The 20235-nt window shown below is 40.4% G+C and overlaps 1 protein-coding gene across 2 annotated transcripts in view; it reads right to left on the reverse strand.

Annotated features, from left to right (window-relative positions):
* The window catches only part of Rmnd5a (required for meiotic nuclear division 5 homolog A), a 56507-nt gene that overhangs the window by 15731 nt on the left and 20541 nt on the right, over positions 1–20235 (reverse strand). For both annotated transcript variants that reach the window (XM_029478384.1, XM_021164691.1), the window contains exons 3-4: positions 11571–11705; positions 10068–10168 (exon numbers count right to left, since the gene is read on the reverse strand). In XM_029478384.1, the coding sequence (XP_029334244.1) occupies positions 10068–10168; positions 11571–11705 (236 nt within the window). The remainder of the gene's footprint in view (positions 1–10067; positions 10169–11570; positions 11706–20235) is intronic.

The following is a 20235-nucleotide window of genomic DNA, read 5'->3' on the forward strand; positions in this document are numbered from 1 at the left end:
GAGGGAGGGAGGGAGAAAGAAAGAAAGAAAGAAAGAAAGAAAGAAAGAAAGAAAGAAAGAAAGAGAGAGAAGAAATACATTCCACAATAAAAACAAATTTAAGCAATTTCTATCTACCAATCCATATCTACAGAAGGTGGTAGAAGGAAACCTTCAGTCTGAAGAGGTTAACTATATTCAAGAAGACACAAAAAAATCAGTAATCTTGGAACAATAAATCAGAGAGTGTGTGTGTGAGTATGTGTGTAGAAACAACTTACATCATAATATCTGTAACCCCAGTTCTAGGAGATCCAACTCCTTCTTCTGACCTCCCTCCAAAGGCACCACCAAGCATGCACATGGTACACAGGGACACATGCAGGCAAACCCACAAAAAATAAGTTAATTTAAAAAAATCAAAACTGAATAAGATTCATCTTTTGGTTGCATTCAAAAATATACCTCATCATCAAACAGACATTCCAGGGTTAAAAAAATGACAAAAATATTTCAAGCAAATAAACCCCAAAAGCAAGTAGATGTGGATATTTTAATATCTGACAAAACATACTTCAAATTCAACTGAATCAAGGAGATAGAGAAGGGCATCATATATATACTCACCAGAAGGAAAAATCCACCAAGAGGATATGGCAATTCTAAACATCTATGAACTGAACACAGGATACCCAAGTTCATAAAAGAAACACCACTACAGCTAAAATCATAATGACCCTCAACCGGTGATGGTGGGTGACTTTAATACCCTACTCTCATGACAAGACAAGACAGGCATCAAACCAGAGAAATGTGAAGCCAAATAATGTCATAAGTCAAATGGAACCAGAAGACAGTTACAGAATTTTTCACCGAAATACTAAAGAATACATTGTATTCTTACAAGCAACTATTTCAACTTTCGCTAATACTGAACACATACTAGGAAAAAAGAAAATCTCAATAGATCTCACTACTGAATGAAAAATGGGTCAAGACCTAAATCATGATGAACATATAAAATGTTTGGATCTGAATAAAAAGGAAAACACACCAAGCAGTGTGGTGCATGCCTTTAATCTCAGCATTGGGAAGGCAGAGGCAGGCAGATCTCTGACTGAGATCAGCCTGGTCTACAGGACAGCCAGGGCTACACAGAAAAACCTTGTCTCAAAAAACCAAACCAAACCAAACCAAACAAACAAAAAAAAACAGAACAAAAGGAAATCACAACATACTTAAAACTTATAGAACACTATAAAGGCAGTTCTTGATATGGAAGTTAAATCAAGATCAAATAAAAACTTAATCAGACCCATAGACCCTACTGAAATAGGAGCAGCAATTAAATCTCACAAAAAAGCCCAGGGCCAAAGGTATCCAACTCAGAGAATTACCAGAACCTTAGAAGAAGAATCAATGCCACTATTCCTCAAACTCTTCACAAAATGGAAATGGAACATTTACTAATTCTTTTTATAAAGCCACTCCCACCCTGATACCAAAACCACACAAAGACCCAACAAAAAAGAAAATCATAGATCAATATCCTGTATGAACATAAATGTAAAAATCCTCAAATTTCTTGCAAACTAAATCTAAAAACACATTAAAAAGGTTATCTATCATGATAAGTAGGAGTCATCACAGAGATGCCACGATGGGTCAACATACATGAATCAATAAACATGATCTGCCATATAAAGACAAAAACCACATGATCATCTCATTAGATACAGAAAAGGCCTTTGACAAAATTCAGCATCCCTTCAGGATAAAAGTTCTGGAAGACTACAAGTACAGGGAAATACCACAACACAAAATAAAGGTGACTTCCAGCAGTCTCACAAACAACAGTAACCTAAAGTGGAGAGATTTTTTTTGTTTGTTTGTTTTTGTTTTTGTTTTTGAAGACAGGGTTTCTCTGTGTAGCCCTGGCTGTCCTGGAACTCACTTTGTAGACCAGGCTGTCCTCGAACTCAGAAATCCGCCTGCCTCTGCCTCCCGAGTGCTGGGATTAAAGGCGTGCGCCACCACACCTGGCTGCAGAGAGAAATTTAAACTATTTCCACTAATATCAGGAGTAAGGCAAGGGCGTCCATTTCCTCCATACCTGTTCAATATAGTACTTATAAAGTCTCAGCTATAGCAATTAAGACAACTGAAGGAGACTGTGGTGGTTTAAATATGCTTGGTCCAAGGAGTGATAGTAGGTGTGGTCTTGTTGGTGAAAGTGTGTCACTGTGGAGGTGGGTTTTAAGACCCTCCTCCGAGATATCTGAAGATGCCAGTCTTCTTCTCTTTGCCTTCGGAACAAGATGGTGAACTCTAGCATCTCCCGTGCTATGCCTGCCTGGACACTGCCATGCTCACACCTTGATAATAATGGACTGAACCTATGAAATTATAAGCCAGCCCCTATTAAACGGTGTCTTTTATAAGAGTTGCCTTGGTCATGGTATCTCCTCATAGCAGTAAAATCCTGCAACTTTAATTTTTTTCAAATCATATTTTTAATGATGGTTCTTAAATGCTTTAACCTCCCTTCTAGCCCACCACCCACCAGAGGTAGTGGGAAAGAAAGGATATGGGGAAAGTGGACCTGATCAGCTAGGATCTTTGGAGTAACTCCCATCTGTGTTGTCTGGAAATCAGCAGTTTGGTTTACAGGTGAGCAGCTGCAACTTGATCCACTCGGAAACACTTCATGGATATACTAGCAGTCCAGTTCAATAGAATCGGGATAGCAAACTCTAATCAGTGGTGGTGGCACTACCTAGCAGAAACAGCCAAGTCTCAGCCATGGCTCAAATCAGCAGAAGTGACATGGAGGGACACCAGGAGAAGTTCTCGGCCGTGCCTCTCTCAACCAAGATCGGCAAAGATGCAAGATCCACAAGTGTTACACAGCTAGCTGCACCAGCAAGCCAAACTCAGCTCCAATCCATCGAGCCCTATTTATACACTCCAAACATCACGTGTCCTCCACATGTCCTGCCGCAGCATGGGTCCTGTCTGTCTCAGCTGACATCACTCTGCCAATCAGCCCCAGTGCACAGAAGTGGCAAGAAACTGTAGCATATCACCAGAAGATTTTTGTGTGTGTGTCCCACAAAAAAAAAAAAAAAATCTATGGAGTCCCAATAAACTCATCTCAACTTTGTAATGTGAGGCGGACCAATACATGTGTGTTGTTAGCAAAGAATTCTTCATCATGTCTTTTCCCGTGCTTGCTTTAGCAGAACATCCTTTCTCCTGTGTCTGCTTCATCAAAATGTTCCTTCTTGAGTCGGCCTTAGCCTTTAACACCTGAGTCCACTTTAACTAAATGTTCCTTCATGTGTCTGCCCCAGCAAAATACTATTCAACAGACTTTCCAAAGAGCCCGTAAGTTTCCACTTCAAAACTCTAAGACAGAAGTTGGTATCAGAAGCAGGGTATTGCTGTGATATGCCTGACCATGCTTTTGATTGGAGGAATGTGGATTCTGGAAAGCAGTGGAATGATTTAAGTGGGTCTTAATGGGCCATCCTAGTAGGAATATGGAAGACTGTGTTGCTGAGAGTGCTTTGGACTGTGCAGACCTGGCCCAAGAGGTTTCACTATGGTATCTTGGTGAAGAATGTGGCTGTTTTTTTCCCTTGTCTGCAGAGTCTAGCTGAGGCTAAGATAAAGAGATTTATATTAGTTGAATTCACAAAGGAAGTATTAAAAAATCCCAAAAGAGACTTTGGTTCTCCAGTTTAGTCTCATGCATTCTGATCAAGCACGCTTAAAATATAAAAGCTTAAAAATACAAAGTATATGGTTCAAGTAATAATAAAGGGGCACCGAGAAGTGAAATGAACCTGAATCCTGTGTTCAGGAGATAAAGAGATCAAGGGAGTGGTGATCTCTGGGCAAGAACACACCCAGCTAAATTTATGTTTGTGTGCAGTTGAGCAAGGAATAATTTGAGCTTTTAATCTGGAAAAAAAATCACAAAAGTTAAGTACATAACAGGGCCAGAGAGGATCTCCAATGGAAAGGGGTAATAGAATACAGTATAATGGACAGAGAAGGGGAAACTAGAGTAGGAACATTAAATAGGAGAGGGGAGGGAGAAAAGGATAAAAGAGAGAATCTGGGTAGGAACAACTAACACTAAAAGCCATTTGAAAAATCATATGTAAACCTACTATTGTAGAAACTTCCTATCATAAATGAAAGGAATCCAAATGGAGTCACCAAATAATAAGGGAGACAATGTCTCAACCAGATATTCCTACAGTTCCAGAAATGGGCTACTTCTTATTGTGTTGTTGGTCAAAGGGGCTCTACCAAAACTCCAAACCATCATAGACTATTGCCAAAGTTAGTGTTTATTCTTCACAACCTGATAGTAAGGCTCTATTGTAGAAAATATTTACTTATGTTCTCCAGCACAGAGAAGTTAACTTGTGCCCTACTAGAAGCTTCACCCCTGCTAACCAGCGGTCACGGTACCAGAAGGTACTCTGCATGTTACTTGAGAAAAAAAGTCATCATTAATATCACTCGCTACAAACCCTAAGACCAACAACAGTGATCTGCCTGTAAGATAAATATACTGGGTGCAATAACAACATAAATGTTATGGGTGCAACCAACCATTTTCTGATTATACGTAAGGCCCACTCCCATGAGACGGAAACTGTATTTGACACTGCTAAAACGGCCTACACTGCTACAAAAACATAGCATTAAAACGACTCCTAGATTCAGACATCACTGCCTCAACTGAGCCCACATCAGAGAAATTGTTTCGGTAGCTGGAAATCTATTTGGATTCTTTTCGGTAGCTTTCAGTAGCAAAGACATACAACTGGACAATGTGCAGACACTGAGGTAGGAGCCCCATGCCCAGGGGTAGTTAGCCAACACAAAATGAACTCAATGGTTTTTTTGGTAAACTTTTGGGTTTTTTTGTTTTTTGTCTTATTGGTCATTTGCTTATTTAGATTTTCCTTGTTGTGGTTTTGTGCTTTCTGTGTTCTTGGGTTTTATGTTGTTTGCTTTATTTCATTTTTGAAAGAGAGAAAAAAAAGAACACAAAACATAGGAAGGGAGGCTGTGAAGATCTTGTAGAAATTGGAAGAGAGAAAAATATGATTAAAATATAGTATATATTTTTTTTTCACAAATGGGGGCCTGTTATTTCCAAATAGCGAAGTCTTGGTTACTGGCTAATTCCGTCATGATGTGCCTTTGATTTTTTTAAAAAGATATTTTTATTATTTTTTAAATTATGCCCACGTATGTACCTATCTGTGTAGAATTTAGAAGAGTGTCAGATCCCTGAAACTGAAGTTACAGAGGGTTGTGATTCACTCACTGTGTATGCTGGGAATTGAACTTGGGACCTTTCAAAGAGCAGTAAGTGAGTGCTCTTAACTGCTAAGCCATCTCTCCAGCCTGTCTTTTTTGTTAGCTGTTTAAGAAACCATGCATAGGAGTAAGATTAATTAATGGGCAAAGACAGTTGCCACAGGACTGACAATCTGAATTAAATTTCCAAGGTACATATGGGGAAAAGAACAAATTCCTGCAAGTTACACACACACACACACACACACACACACACACACACACACACAAAAACATTAACTTTTTTTTTTCTTAAAAGAGTCACAGTTGAGCTGGGCGTGGTGGCGCACGCCTTTAATCCCAGCACTTGGGAGGCCTCTAGAGGCAGGCGGATTTCTGAGTTGGAGGCCAGCCTGGTCTACAAAGTGAGTTCCAGGACAGCCAGGGCTACAGAGAAACCCTGTCTCAAAAAACCAAAAAAAAAAAAAAAAAAGAGTCATAGTCATATATGACGATACATGCCTGTAATTCCAGGACTAAGGGCTAATATCAGCATGTACTACATAGCATTAGTGAAATTTTGTTTCAAAAAAGAACAGGGGAAAAGAGGAAAGCAGGGAGGACTGTTGTGCTCCACAGGCAAGCTGGCCGCTGGCTCCAGCACTTGTGAGGTCCAGGTAGTAGGATAATCAGAAAGTCAAGTCCAACCTAAGCTTCCTAAGACCTTATCTCATAAGAACAGAAAAGATTAAAACAAAACATAAAACACACATATTCAACTTTACTTGAGGTTCTCAGATATATAGGCTGCCTTTCTTCCAATGCTGCTGAACCCTCAGTAGGATAGTTGGATAATGTATATTCTCTTCCCGAGGAATAGGCTTGGATCTTCCTATAGCCTTCCACCAGCAGTCAATTTAAAACAGAAAAAGATGTTATCACCTCAATTATCTTCTCTCTTTTATTTTGTTTTTTGTTTTTTCTTCTAGTCTCTCTATCGAGTCCTTTCCCTTAACCCTGACACCTGGTATCTCATTATACTCTTTTCTGAGACAGGAAGCCCAGATTGGCCTTAACTTCCTATGTACCAGACAATGACCTTGAATTCCTGATCATCTTGCCTCCATCTTCCAAATGCTAGGATTATAGGTGTGTGCACTATACCCAATACTCATTTTAATTAGCTTCTCCTTAATTGAAGTGTTCTTTCTCTATCACTTAGTGTATACAGAGAATTAGTTTTAAATGGATCACCTTCCTTTTTTTTTTTTTTTTTAAATTGTCTTCTCAGAATTAAGGCTAATTAATTGGGTAAAAAGAAGAAAATCAAACTCTAGGGGGAAAATGCAACTTGTCTGATCTTGGACCCCCTTCACGTGTCTCCTCAGGAGAGCTGTGTCTCCTGCTGTCTGTGGCTACTTAAGAACTGCCTGAGATGAAGGCTGCACACCTATGAGAAGCTGTGCACCGAAGAACAAGAAACAAACACCAGAAACCCTTTAAAACTATATATTTATAAAGTGTTTAGATGTTTTGCCTGTATGTAACCATGTGCATGCCTGAGTCCCAAAGAGGGTATCAAATCCCCTGGACAAGAGATACAGATGGTTGTGGGTCACTGTGGTGGTTTGAATATGCTTGGCCCAGGGAGTGGCACTATTAGGAGGTGTGGCCTTGTTGGAGGAAGTGTGTCACTATGGGCGTGGGCTTTAAGGCCCTCATCTTAGCTGCCTGGAAATCAGTCTTTTTCTAGCTGCCTTCAGAACAAGAGGTAGAACTCTCAGTCCCTCCAGGGCCATGCCTGCCTAAAAGCTGTTATGCTTCCTACCATAAGAATAATGGACTGAACCTCTGACCTATAAGTAAGTCAATGTTGCCCTTTATAAGAGTTGCCATGATCATGGTGTTTCTTCAAAGCAATGAAACTCTAGGACAATCACCATGTGGGTGTCAAGAATTGAACCCTGGTCCTCTGAAAAAGTGAGCCCTCTAAATCATCTTTCCAGCCTCATCCAGAAACAATTTAATCATTGCACCCTCAATTTGTACTTCAAATCTGTGATCATCGGGTGCTCTGTTTTACTTATTCACGCTATAGTCTCTCTTATATTTGACAAGGATTTTCTTAGCCATAAGATCATTAGCCAAACATTATTCCATGAAAGCATAAGGGCAGCCTCATACCTATCCTTCTGACTTTTCTTTGCACTCCTACCAAATTTCTGGCCCGGGGAGACTCAGCAGTCTCAGCAGTCTGCCTGGTAGTGTTGATAGCCTGTTCCATTAAAACCCTTCTGTAGGGGGCTAGTGAGATGGCTCAGCGGTTAAGAGCACTAACTGACTGCTCTTCCAAAGGTCCCAAGTTCAAATTCCAGCAGCCACAGGGTGGCTCACAACCATCCGTAATGAGATCTGACGCCCTCTTCTGGTGTGTCTGAAGACAACTACAGTGTACTTACATATAATAAATAAATCTTAAAAAAAAAAAAAAAAAAAAAAAAAAAACCAACCCTTCTGCAGTATAAACCAAGGCAGCATTTCTCTCTCTTAGGTGAAAAAAACTTTTCTCTTTTCCTTTTTATACCATTTAGTTATTTTTGGTTCCTCAAGTTGTATAATGGAGGGTTTTTCACTAACAGAGGCAAGAAGGGATTGCTCTTGCAGGTCCCAGGAAATCATTTTATGTTCTAAGATGGTCAGATATATCATCCATAGTGAGCCTTAAGACATTCCCCCCAGAATCAAAGATTAAGTAAAACTCATGCATAACCTCAAAACAAAATACTAAGCAGCCACTTTAAAGTTTTGTCTATCTCAGTATAAGCAAGCAGTTCAAAATTTTGCAAGTTAAATGTGTGCATGAGTGCATGCACACGTGTGCACACACACAGACACGCTCACAGTGTAGAACAGTCAACATACAGCGTACAAAGGTAGCACACACCTTTTATAAAGACACACCGTTAAAGAGATATAGCTCTAAACAGATCATTTATATTTTTAGCTTATACAAAAATCTTGTAACATACAGATTAACATAAGAACCCTCTGTTCATCTTGGCTAGTTCTAGTAACATACAATTTAAAAAGAAGCTGATCAAAAGTAAAAAAAAAAAAAAAAAAGCAGTAACCTCTACCCTAAACACAAATTTCAAACCCCACATGAGTTATTTCCAATCCTTAACACTGAATTTCAAACATTCCAAGTTGTAAAACACCAGCACGTTACCTTTCGTTATCTTGTTCTTTATCTCTACTTCATGTAATTTACTATAAATATCCTAGCAATTGCCACACTAAAAGTTTTAGAATGGATTTAGGGTCTCTGGCATTAGATAAACAAATAACTTGCTCCCTATTTTGTGTGACACATACAAAACTATGACCAACTATTTTACAGTGCCAGGCATGCGCTAGAACAGAAGCTGAGAGTTTTTGTCTGATCCACAACTGGGAATGATGTAAGCTTTTGAAACTTTAAGACCACTTCCAGTGACACACCTCCTCTAAAAGAACCCACAGTTCCCCCATTTAAATTACATTTAAATTAAGAAAATGTGACAAAAATCTCATTAACCTGTAAAACCTAAAATAATTATTATTTGGCCTAACTGTCTTATTTAGTGATTTTTTTCTGCTATTGAAGAGACATCATGACCAAGGCAACTTTTAAAATAAAGCATAATTGGAAGCTTGCTTACAGTTTCAGAGGGTAAATTCATGACCATCATGGCAGGGGGCATAGAGCAAGGGGGCACGGGCAGGCTGGCATGGTGCTAGAGCAGAAGCTGAGTTTCTTTCCTGATCCACAACTGGGAATGGTGTGGGCTTTTGAAACCTTAAAGACCACTGCCAATGACATACCTCCTCCAAAAAGGCCCACAATTCCCCCCAACAACACAACCCTATTCTTCAAATATATAGGCCTGTAGGGGGCATTCTTATTTAAAGTACACACCAACCTTGTTCTAACAACAATTACTCAGGTATATTCTGGGTAACTCAAGTAAATGGCATGTTCACAGAAAAATCATCAAAATCCAGTTATTCACTTGTGCATCCCCCTGGGTTCAATCATGCCTGGGTGCACCGCGTACACCATGGCAATCTCAGCCAGTGGCATGACTCAGGTAAAGTGCTTGCTGGTGTGCAGCAGAAACCTGATGACTTGAGTTCAATCCCGAGAACCCAGAGTGGAAGACAAAACTGACACCCAAAGTTGTTCTCTGATCCCCACATATACAGTGTGACACCCATAAACCTGAACTCTCTTATCTTTGACTCTTAACACACACTTCCCTCTCGTCTCTTCTTCCCTCCCCTCCCCCCTCTCACACACTCACGCACAACTTTCATACAGAATTTTTGCTCTGTTCATGAATATCACTTAGTTTCCATAACCAACTTTCAGAATGACAGCACAATCCTTAACACATTATAGAAGCTCAAATATCATGTAAAGATTGCCAAAACCATAATGCTTCAGTTTTAATGCTGGTCTACCCAAAGAGGTATTGCAGTATAGATAAGTAAACCTATTTCTCTTCTGGAAACATGATCAACTGTTACATTCAAAAGGCTACCCATGTTCTTATATTATACAGCTGTATCTCACTTTGTTTAAAGACATCCAAGTCTCCTTTCTCAAATCCTCATTAGTCTACCCTAGGTAAGACAGAACTATCCAAATATCTCCTCTGTGTTTTACAATAAGTGTTCTTGCGGAGTCCCCCTCACAGTACCTAAAAGAAAGAGAAACTTACTCGAGAGCGGGCCTTAGAACTCTGACTTTTAATGCTTCTAATATTCGATTTAACTCCACAAATGGTTCTTTCTGACTTGGGTCTACAGACAGACCAGATTCCTGGAAGGGAAAAACAAACAAACAAACAAAACCTGTTAGTATATTCATTCACAGTGGAAAAAAACCTGATCTAGATTATAAAATACAAGGCTGTCAAAGATAATTTTCTTTTAGCAAATACTTCTGGGGCAGAAACAGAGGTTGTGCCACCTCTATGCTGCCATCAAATCTGCACTGAGCACTGGCGCTGGACTCCAGCTGAGTGTGGTTCCGCACACTCAGGCCAGTACAATGTAAACACATACTCCTTCCTGGGATGTAAGGTGCAGCTGGAGGTCTGACCACAAGAAGAGGAGGACTCGCTGGAAAGTGAGTGCAGAGCTACAAGGAGTGTCTAAGAACTTCACGGGACAGATGCTATGAACCTCTCATACTACCTTTCTTTCTAGAAAAGAAAAACAAACTTTGTTTAAGCTGCTATCTTGAGTCTGTTACTTGAAAAATAACTAATCTTCAATGACACAGTTTACTGTATGGACACACACACCTCAAAAGGCACAAAGCAAGACCCACTACGATTGATTTAAACTGTTTCAAACAGAAGAGGCTTAGATTATAGACTGGTTTATGATGCCCTTTACATTATTTTATCTTTTGAGTTCATTTTTTTTTTTAAACAACAACAACAAAAAAAATGCAACAGAATGGAATTTGGAGAAATGAAAGGGGACTAAATCGCCCTGTTCCTTCACACATGCTCCCTGGACGGCCCTGGGTCTATTCCTTGGGTATACTTCTTGTGTGTGGAACAGCCACAGTAACTCCTATCTCACAATGTAGTAGAAAGGAAAGGCAGGGTGTGGCCTGGAGAAAACACATAATACACAGCAGCTACTACTACCATGAATACATGGTCTTCCTGTCTAACAGAAACACGATGGGCAATGCCCACCTGACGTATATTTTAGCCTGAAATTTCGTTTGATATAGCTCTACTATATCAGAAAAGCAAGCATTAACATTTTTGTTTCTTTCCTCTTTTCTTCTTATTAACATCCGTATCACAAGGAGAAAAGGAGACGGAATGGTGCATGCCAATAAGTGTAGCACTGGGGAGGCTGACACAGGAGGAGCCTGGATCACACAGAGAAGGTAGTGCTACTTTCCATACTCTGACTCATGACCAGGAATCAACCTAACAGACTCAGTATAGAGAAACAACAATTTGGATATTAAACTCTGAGTCTAATTTCTTAAGGAAAGGGCAATTCAGATACTAAATTATAGCATTATAATTTCTAAGAACTTAAAACTTTTCTAGCAAAATGACTTATCCCTGATAATTAAAATATTACAAATCTATCTACAGTTTGAGGTACACCCAAGACCCATCTGCAGACACTGCAAACTCCACCAGCGCTGTCTTGTTTGTTTTCCCTATGCCTCACTGGCATGTGCTTACCTGGCAGAGCTCCTCAGCTACATCCAGCATTCCTTGTCGGAAGAAGTGTTCCACCATGACCTCATTGAGAAGCCGTTGGCTGTCTGCCTGCCAGCAGCCATCTATTCCCACACTGCTAATGTCAGAATCAAAATTCTGGGGGGAAAAGAACAAGGATCATGTATAGATGACTTCCTTTTTCAACCTCACCTGAGAGAAAGAAACATCTTATAGAAAAGGTCTAAGTCTTACTTTGGTGTTACCAGAAAGTACCCAATTCAATTCATCTACACAATCACAGGCAAGGATTTTCCTATTGCTTCTTTTAAATCTTTTCACTCTTGGGGATTACTGATGGAATAAACATAATTTTTTAAAAAAAATTGGGAAACACTCTAGGAAAATATAGATTTAACACTGACCTCTGTGAAACCAAAATCAATAAGCCAATTTCCGGGCATATATTATAGCAATATTTTCAGAAGTATGCTATAGTAAGCTGTTAAAAGCATGCTTAATGAAGCACTGTTTGGAATGTGAAAGACAGAAAGCACACACACACACACACACACACACACCCCTACCTCAATCAACAAAGGACTGCTACATGACACAGCCCACTACTGCAGTTCTGAGGCGGAGACTGATGAGATGACGATGGAAAGGGTGGTTTCTATTACGAGGCCTACATTTGAGCTATGGCTACCAGTTTTGACCCCACAGAGCACACTTTGAAAACTGAAGTAAGGTAGACTGGCTACTCAGAAGTACAATCAAGACAACTGTGAGCCACACCGAAATTGCCACCCACAGAAGACTGGCATCTGCTCGTCAGAGGGCAGCTCAGATTTGTTTGGCATACAAGGAACTGAGCATAGTTCACAGTATATGGAAGAGGAATTGTCAAGCACCAAGGCCAAAATGGCAAATGCTGAAACCCAAGACTTCCAAGCTATCATTACAAATGTTCCCCCAAAAGGGCAAACTCTCTTTTTAGAAATGTATTGTTGTTCTCTCTTTCTACCACATGAGTTCTAGGGACAGAACTCAATTTGTCAAATTCTGAAGCAGTCTTGCTGGCTGAACCCAATCTCAGGCCCCAGAAGGCAAACACTGTTGAAACATCAAGGGCACAGAGTAAAGTATTAGAGAAGACACAGTACCCAAAGTAAACTCAGTAGAGACACAGAGAAGCAGGAACAAAGTGGCAGTGCAAGAAGCCAGAATGTATTATCCAGTTAGAAAACAGAAAAACAGGATGCAAAGGAAAACAAAACACAAATGAGCAGAGCCGCAACAAATGGGCAAATAACAAGATATAGTATGTGCCACCAAAGAACCAAAGGATGGGAAACAGAATTGCCAGAGAAAGAAACTTAGATACAAAAAACCAGGAAACTTCCAAACAGGACAAGAAATCCCACTTGAAAGCATCAAAATGTTAACATCTAAACAAAACAAAACTGAACCAAAGCCCAAGACAACCAGCTGAGGAAAAAGTGGCCTGTTGGACTAAAGCGATGATGGTTCAGTTGAGCTAAGACTAGTTCAGATCCCAAGCAGTCATGTAGAACTGAGTACAGCAGCACACATCTGCAATCCCAGAGCTCCTGTAGCAAGCAAGGCAGGAGGCAGAAACAGGAGAATCTCCAGAAGTTCACAGGCCAGCTAGCTTGACGTGCATACATAGCAGGAACAAGAACACCCAAAGTTGCCATGTACAAGTGTGCATGTGTGCACATGTGTGTAGACTTAAAAAAAAAAGAAAAAATGGCCTGTTACTTACAGAGGGACTATGATTTCAATGATTTATAGATTTCGCAACAGAAACTGGAGTTAAAAGGAGAGTATAGTACCCTGCCACCCTACCTCCCAAGAAAAATCAGTATTCCAGAATTATATATCTAATAAAAATATCGTTCAGAAAAAATAAATGAAGTAAGCATTCTCGGACAAAGAAGATTTGTTTTGGCAAATTTACATCAAAACTAAAAAAAGAAGTAGGGTGAAGGTGACACATGCCTTTAATCCCAGCACTGAGGCAGGCGAATTCGAGGCCAGCCTGGTCTACAGAGCTAGGTCCAGGATAGCCAGGGCCACACACACACACACACATACACACACACACACAACCCTGTCTCAAAAACAAAACAAATAAACAAACAACAACAAGAGTGAAGAAAGCAAACCTGTATCATGGTCTCAAGGTTTGCTGTCTAGTTCGTTTTTGCCTTCTTTGCCGTTCATAAGTCTCTACTGTTCAATTTTTAAATTTTTTTTTTGGGGGGGGGGGTTTGAGACAGGGCTTCTCTGTGTAGCCCTGGCCGTCCTGGAACTCACTCTGTAGACCAGACTGGCCTCAAACTCAGAAATCCGCCTGCCTCTGCCTCCCAAGTGCTGGGATTAAAGGCGTGCGCCACCACCACCCAGCTTCTTATCCAATCTCTTGAACTAGACCCTAACCAGTGGGAAAAAAAACCCACAAATAACCTAATGCTAAAATGACGCACACATAAGCTGACGGGTCCCCAGCACTAATGAAGCACAATCACCTATAAACATCTGGGTTTCACTTCTACTTACCAGACATCCTACATTTCACAGTTGATTCATGGCAGCTCACTGACACTTTTTTAAAAAACAATTTACATTTTATGTGCTGTCTGTAACAACCAGAAAACTGGACTGGTGATGTTTTGCTTTTCTTCCGGACTCAGCTAGAAACCCACAGTACACTGGGGCTATTTTATACCCCAGAGGCCATTCAAACAAATAAATAATGGGTATCTAATGGTGTGATTCACTGCAAACTCAGAATCTGCCTATTATTCTCCACATGCCTAAGCATACGTAATAAGCAATATCCACCTGACTGAGTTATACCCCTCACTGGTTTGTGAATAAACATAGCCCCGGGTGGAAATGACTTGTCTAATAATTACTTCTCAATCTTATCAACCAGTCTACAAACTTGTCAGCAGCTATTTAATCGCTAGGAAAGAAAGAAAACCACCACAGAAAATAAAAAAATGCTTTCAAAGATATTTTTACTCGTTAATATATATTATCAGTTTGCTTGTTTTTGGAAACAGGGTTTTATGTAGCCTAAGGTGGCCTCAAACACAATGTAATAAAAGATGATCTTGAACTCTTGACACCCTGCCTTCCTTACAAGTGCAGACACTGAGTATACAGACTCCATAACTTACTTTCTTTTTTTTCTTTTTTTTTTTTTTTTTTCCGAGACAGAGTTTCTCTGTGCAGCCCTGGTTGTCCTGGAACTCAGGCTGTAGACCAGGCTGGCCTCAAACTCAGAAATCCACCTGCCTCTGCCTCCCAAGTGCTGGGATTAAAGGCGTGTGCCACCACCGCCCGGCTCAGACTCCATAACGAACATACTATCGGAATTTTAATAGTTACTGGTAGCTTCCTGCTGAAGGACTATACCTCCCAGCTTCTCTTGAGGACTATGGAAGTCATTTCCACATCCCATCTTTCTCTGTAGGCATTCTGGCCATTTCAAACATGTGGGTAATAAAGTTGATCCCTTGTAGTGAATAGACATGTCTTAGGGTTTTACTGCTGTGAACAGACACCATGACCAAGGCAACTCTTATAAGGACAACATTTAATTGGGGCTGGCTTACAGGTTCATAGGTTCAGTCCATTATCTTCAAGGCAGGAGCATGGCAGCATCCAGGCAGGCATGGTGCAGGAGGAGCTGAGAATTCTACATCTTCACCTGAAGGCTGCTAGCAGAATACTGGCTTCCAGGTAGCTAGGATGAGGATCTTAAAGGCCACATTCACAGTAACACAACTACTCCAACAAAGCCATACCTACCAACAGGGCCACACCTTCTAATAGTGCCACTTTCTGGGCTGAGCATATGGAAACCATCACACTGCCTAAGGTCAGACCAAACCTTTCTTTCCTTCTGCCTTCTTTCTTTACAGCTGCTTTTAAAATAATCTAAAGTTACCACTAACACTATCTGTTCAAATAATACAATTCTTTGGATAATTAATTTCCTTGAGATATATACCAAAAAATAAATGCTTATTGAGAAACCTTTTAAAAGTCTAGCATTTAAACAGTGGTATGTATGGAGTTTTACAAGGATGCCCTTCACATCTTCACTTTCTTACAGCCTTCTATGGTTACTACTACATAGGTAAGAAAAACGGAACACCCTCTCCAGTAGGATTATCTTTAATCACAGTGAAACTTTCTAACATAGTTGCTGTCTTGGACAGAAGAATACATGTTTCTAAACTCCCTTCAACTATCTATTCTTTCACTTTAAACAATTAAGGAAGACAAGAAACCCTTTTACAGCTTATGTTCTGGTTGCACGTAATAAAAATTAAAGCCAAAATATAAATGGATGTTGAGGGGATGAGATACAAGTCAACTCCCTTTGTGGTAACTGCAGGTTCTTACTCAGTGTTGCATCAGAGCTGGTATTGCTCTCAGCTTCTGTTACTAGGTGACCAAACACATTTACATGGCTACCCAGGAAATCAACAAGACTGTAAGCCAGCAGAGGCACTATGTGAAGAAACACCTCTATTATTAGCACCACCTGCTTGACTTTCCCTTTCATATCTGTAAAACAATGAGAGTTACATATTATTTAGGAGGCAGAGGCCTGAGGATCCCGAGTTCAGTGTCAGCCTGGGTTACACAACAAACTAAAAAGCAAACAATATGCCAGGCATGGTGGCACATACCTTTAATTCCAATATTGGTAGGCTGAGGCTGGCGAATCTCTGAGTTTCAGGCCCTGCTGGTCTACAGAATGAGTTACAGGATAGCCAGGTTTACCCAGAGAAACCCTGTCTTGAAAAACAAACAATAAAGCAAAGAGAAGCCTGGCATGATGATCTTACACTGGGAGGAAGGATTCAAACAAGAACCAAAAAAGGACAACAAAGTATGTCCATTTATGCAAGACACAATAAAGCTTGGAAAAAGAAAACCACAACACACTAAATCTAGAGACTGAAGGGTAGAGAAGTCATGAGAACTAAATTACAGCCTCTTTAACCACTTCATGAATACAATCAGGTAGGTTTAAAGAGTCGTTTCATTGCTCACCTAAATGCATTCGTGAATCACAGTTACTGAGCAGTCCATGGTAAAACAGTATTTGCTTTAATTCCTAAGTGCCAACTCTCAGTGTTATTTCTAAGCTTCCCATCTACTTATGAAAAACTGGCATATGAACCCAACAATTGGTTACTGTTGGACCTACAAGGAACTGGTTCTTTCTCAACATCTAGTTAATCTGGGTTAGTAAGACACAGCAAACTCCAAAGGATTCTCAACAGAGTAAGGAGACCTGGACTGAGAGAAATCACTACTTCATATTCAACTCACAAAGAGTATTGAAGCAACCTCCAACTGAAAAGACAGACAGCCAATCTAAGAGGAAACCATGGGCAAAAGAATATGAAATTCACAAGTCATCCTAATGATCGCATGTGAAAAGATGCTCCACTTCAAAGCACAGGAAAGGCAAGGTGAGTCTGACCATACACTATTTCACACCCACCTGGTTACTATCTGGCCATTGCAAATGTGATGAGAAAAGAGGGAACAGCACTGCCCAGGTGTGCTGAACAGGACTCTAAACTGGTATAAACCCTAATGGGAAAAGTTTGGCAACACCCTGTAAAGCTGATGCTAAGGTTCAAGACCTATGAGGAAATAAACCCGTACTTAGCATATGCTAGACTGCAGTCCTTCACAAGCTATGGCTGGGAAATGAGCCTGGTAGTGTAGCAGAAGCAGAAGCATAGGTGGACTCTAGATGCCAACACTATCTCTTTTGACATCCTCTTACCTCCTCTGTATAATACTCACACCTCTGCTTTGGTATTCGAAGTTAAGTGAAAGACAGGTTCAAACTGCTAAGCTTTTACTTTATAAACATAAAGACATACTAAGCCACACAACAGGCTGCACACTTACAAAGATAAAATGCTCCACAACCTGTCTGTCGCTTCCCTATCTCCCTCAAGGATAGAGAATAAGGATAGAACAGAGCAGAGCAATGCCAGTGACTTATTCTCCCAGAGATGGCAAACATACTTTCCCATTTTACAAGGAAAGGAAAAAGATTCCTGTGCATCCTGCAGGTGCTCCAAAGGCACCAAAGATCACTTCTCCCAGGGAATCCTACTTGAGAAGGTTCCTTAAAATCTCAGCTCTAGGTTTTAGTATCAGTTTTCCCCATTTGCTCTCTGGCTCTAACATACACCTCAGTTTTCACATCATACCTAGGACTGAAGTTGTTGGGATTCAAATTAAACCATTATTCAAGAAGATGTAAATAACGCACAAAGTGTTCTGCCAATATTCATCCAAAGTAAATATTTAACCTGCAAACGGTGGTGAGTCAGTCCTTGCCGCCGATTCTGATGCCACATGTAAGATAATCTCCACTAGAAGCACAAGCTTTTATTAAAGTTTTATCAGTGTTGTTATGTGTATATGATGTGACTGTAAAAACAGGAGGATACCTATTTCTCACCACAGCACATCCAGTTCTCTCCTTCACCACGTGTTCTAGGGATCAAACTCAGGTCACTAGTCTTGCTCACTTTGCACTTTGTTTTGCTGCTGAGCCATTAGGAAATGCAAACAAAACAAGCACATAAAAAACCAACAAATTCACTAAGTGGTGATGGTACCCACCTTTAATCCCAGCAGGTGGCTCAGAGTTTGAGGCTAGCCAGGTCTATAGAGTGTATTCCAGGATAGCTAAGGCTATAGAGAGAAACCGTGTCTCAAAACCACAAAACGCCACAACAAATTCCTTAATTCAAAATCACTTAAACTGGGTGTGGTAATAAATGTGTACACACACCACTTGAATCTAGTCACAGCCCAGATTTATTTGCACAACTTAATGTATAGGTCTCTTTGTGCTTTTTGGCCTAATGTGCCACAGGTGCTGGACCAAGCCCAGTATTCCATCTTCTACCTTCCTGATCACGTGAAGTGGGAATACACCAGTCCAGAGAAATCTTCTGGCCCTAATCCTATGAGCCCTGACTACTAGGCTTTTCTTTTGTGGTCGGCACTATAGTTTAATAAACAGTTATCATTTAAATAATGTAGCTTCATTCAGTTTGAAACAGAATTTTATTTTAAAAACAAAAACAAAAAAACATAAGGCTTAAAAACCTAGGGCCGATATAAAACAGATGGCAGAGAAAGCAAAACTCCACTCAGCTTCTGTCCGGAAAATGGTGTTCAGGCTATGAGGGGCAGAGGCAGTGTGGTTCCACACCAGTGCTTATGTTCAGTAAGCAAGGAACCACAGATCATCTAGCTGTTAGGATGTTGGGTTCTTATAGGGAGAAGTTCTTTTTACTCATGCTGGTTTTAAGGAAAGTGGTGGGCAGGGGGATAATGCTTCAGAGATGCTCCCTCCTCTCTTGGCACCTGTGCTTTGTCTCCCACCTCAGACCAGATTCCTTCCAGAACCACTACCCCACTTCTAGGACACCTTCCAACCTCATACACTCCCAGATTCCCTGTTCTAATTAGGGCTAATGTTGTTGTTAGGGAACACCATGACCAAAGCAACTTAGGGGAGGAAAGGGTTTATTTGGCTTACATCTTCACATCATAGTGTGCCATCAAAGGCAGTCAGGACAGGAACTCAAAACAGGGCAGGAACTGGAAGGCAGGAGCTGATGCTTGCTCTGCATGGCTTGCTCAACCGGCACAGCCACTCACCATATGCTGGTCCCTCCTCCATTAGTCATTAATTAAGAAAATGCCCAGCAGGCTTGCCTGCTGCTTGATCTTATAGAAGCATTTACTAAATTGAGGTTCCCTCCTCTCAGATGACCACAGCTTGGGTCAAGCTGACATAAAACTAGCCAGCTCACTCCCTTTCCTAAGGCTTTAATAAACTACCCCGCCCCCTCACATACACACCTGGGGGAAAACTGGAAAATGTCTGGGGCACAGTGCACACATCTGATTGGGAAAGGTCCATCCTCAGAACAAGTACTGTGACCCAAGTAGACAAGAACGAAAGACTGAAACCATGCAATTTCAAAAGACGGGCCTTCCATCCTGACCACGAGGTCAAGCTGCTATACACTTTACTGCACCTAAATAAGGTTCACCCATGGCAGACCGCATTTTTTTTTTATTACCCTTAGTTATTTGGGTTGGAGAGTAGTTGGTGTGTTTTATTTCATTCTTAGGGAATACCGTCCTTGCCCTTTAATCACCATTTTCTCTTTATATCATATATATTCATGTCAGCTACCACCTTCCTTTCACTAACTTGGAAAGTTCTTTCCAGTATACAAAAAAAATACATTTGTTCTTCAGAACTCAATTTAGCTTTTTCTTCTTAATCAGAGACAATCATCTACTCTTCCTAATGCCCTTTTTTCTCTTTTTAATAACATTTCTCTACCACAGAAGGATGCATTCACCACATACTGACTTTAAAGTCAGTATGTATTCAGCTTCACCCAATTCATCTCAACCGTCGCTGTAAGCTAAGCACAAGATTTAATTGCTGCATTGTCTTTTATTTGTTCTTGAAAGCAGTTATACTGACATAGAATTCAAATAATTACCTTAATTATTTAAAAAAATATTAGCTACTTAACTTTTTTTTTAAGATTTATTTATTTATTATATGTAAGTA

This window comes from Mus caroli, chromosome 6, assembly GCF_900094665.2.
Source record: "Mus caroli chromosome 6, CAROLI_EIJ_v1.1, whole genome shotgun sequence".
Classification (NCBI taxonomy): Eukaryota; Metazoa; Chordata; class Mammalia; order Rodentia; family Muridae; genus Mus; species Mus caroli.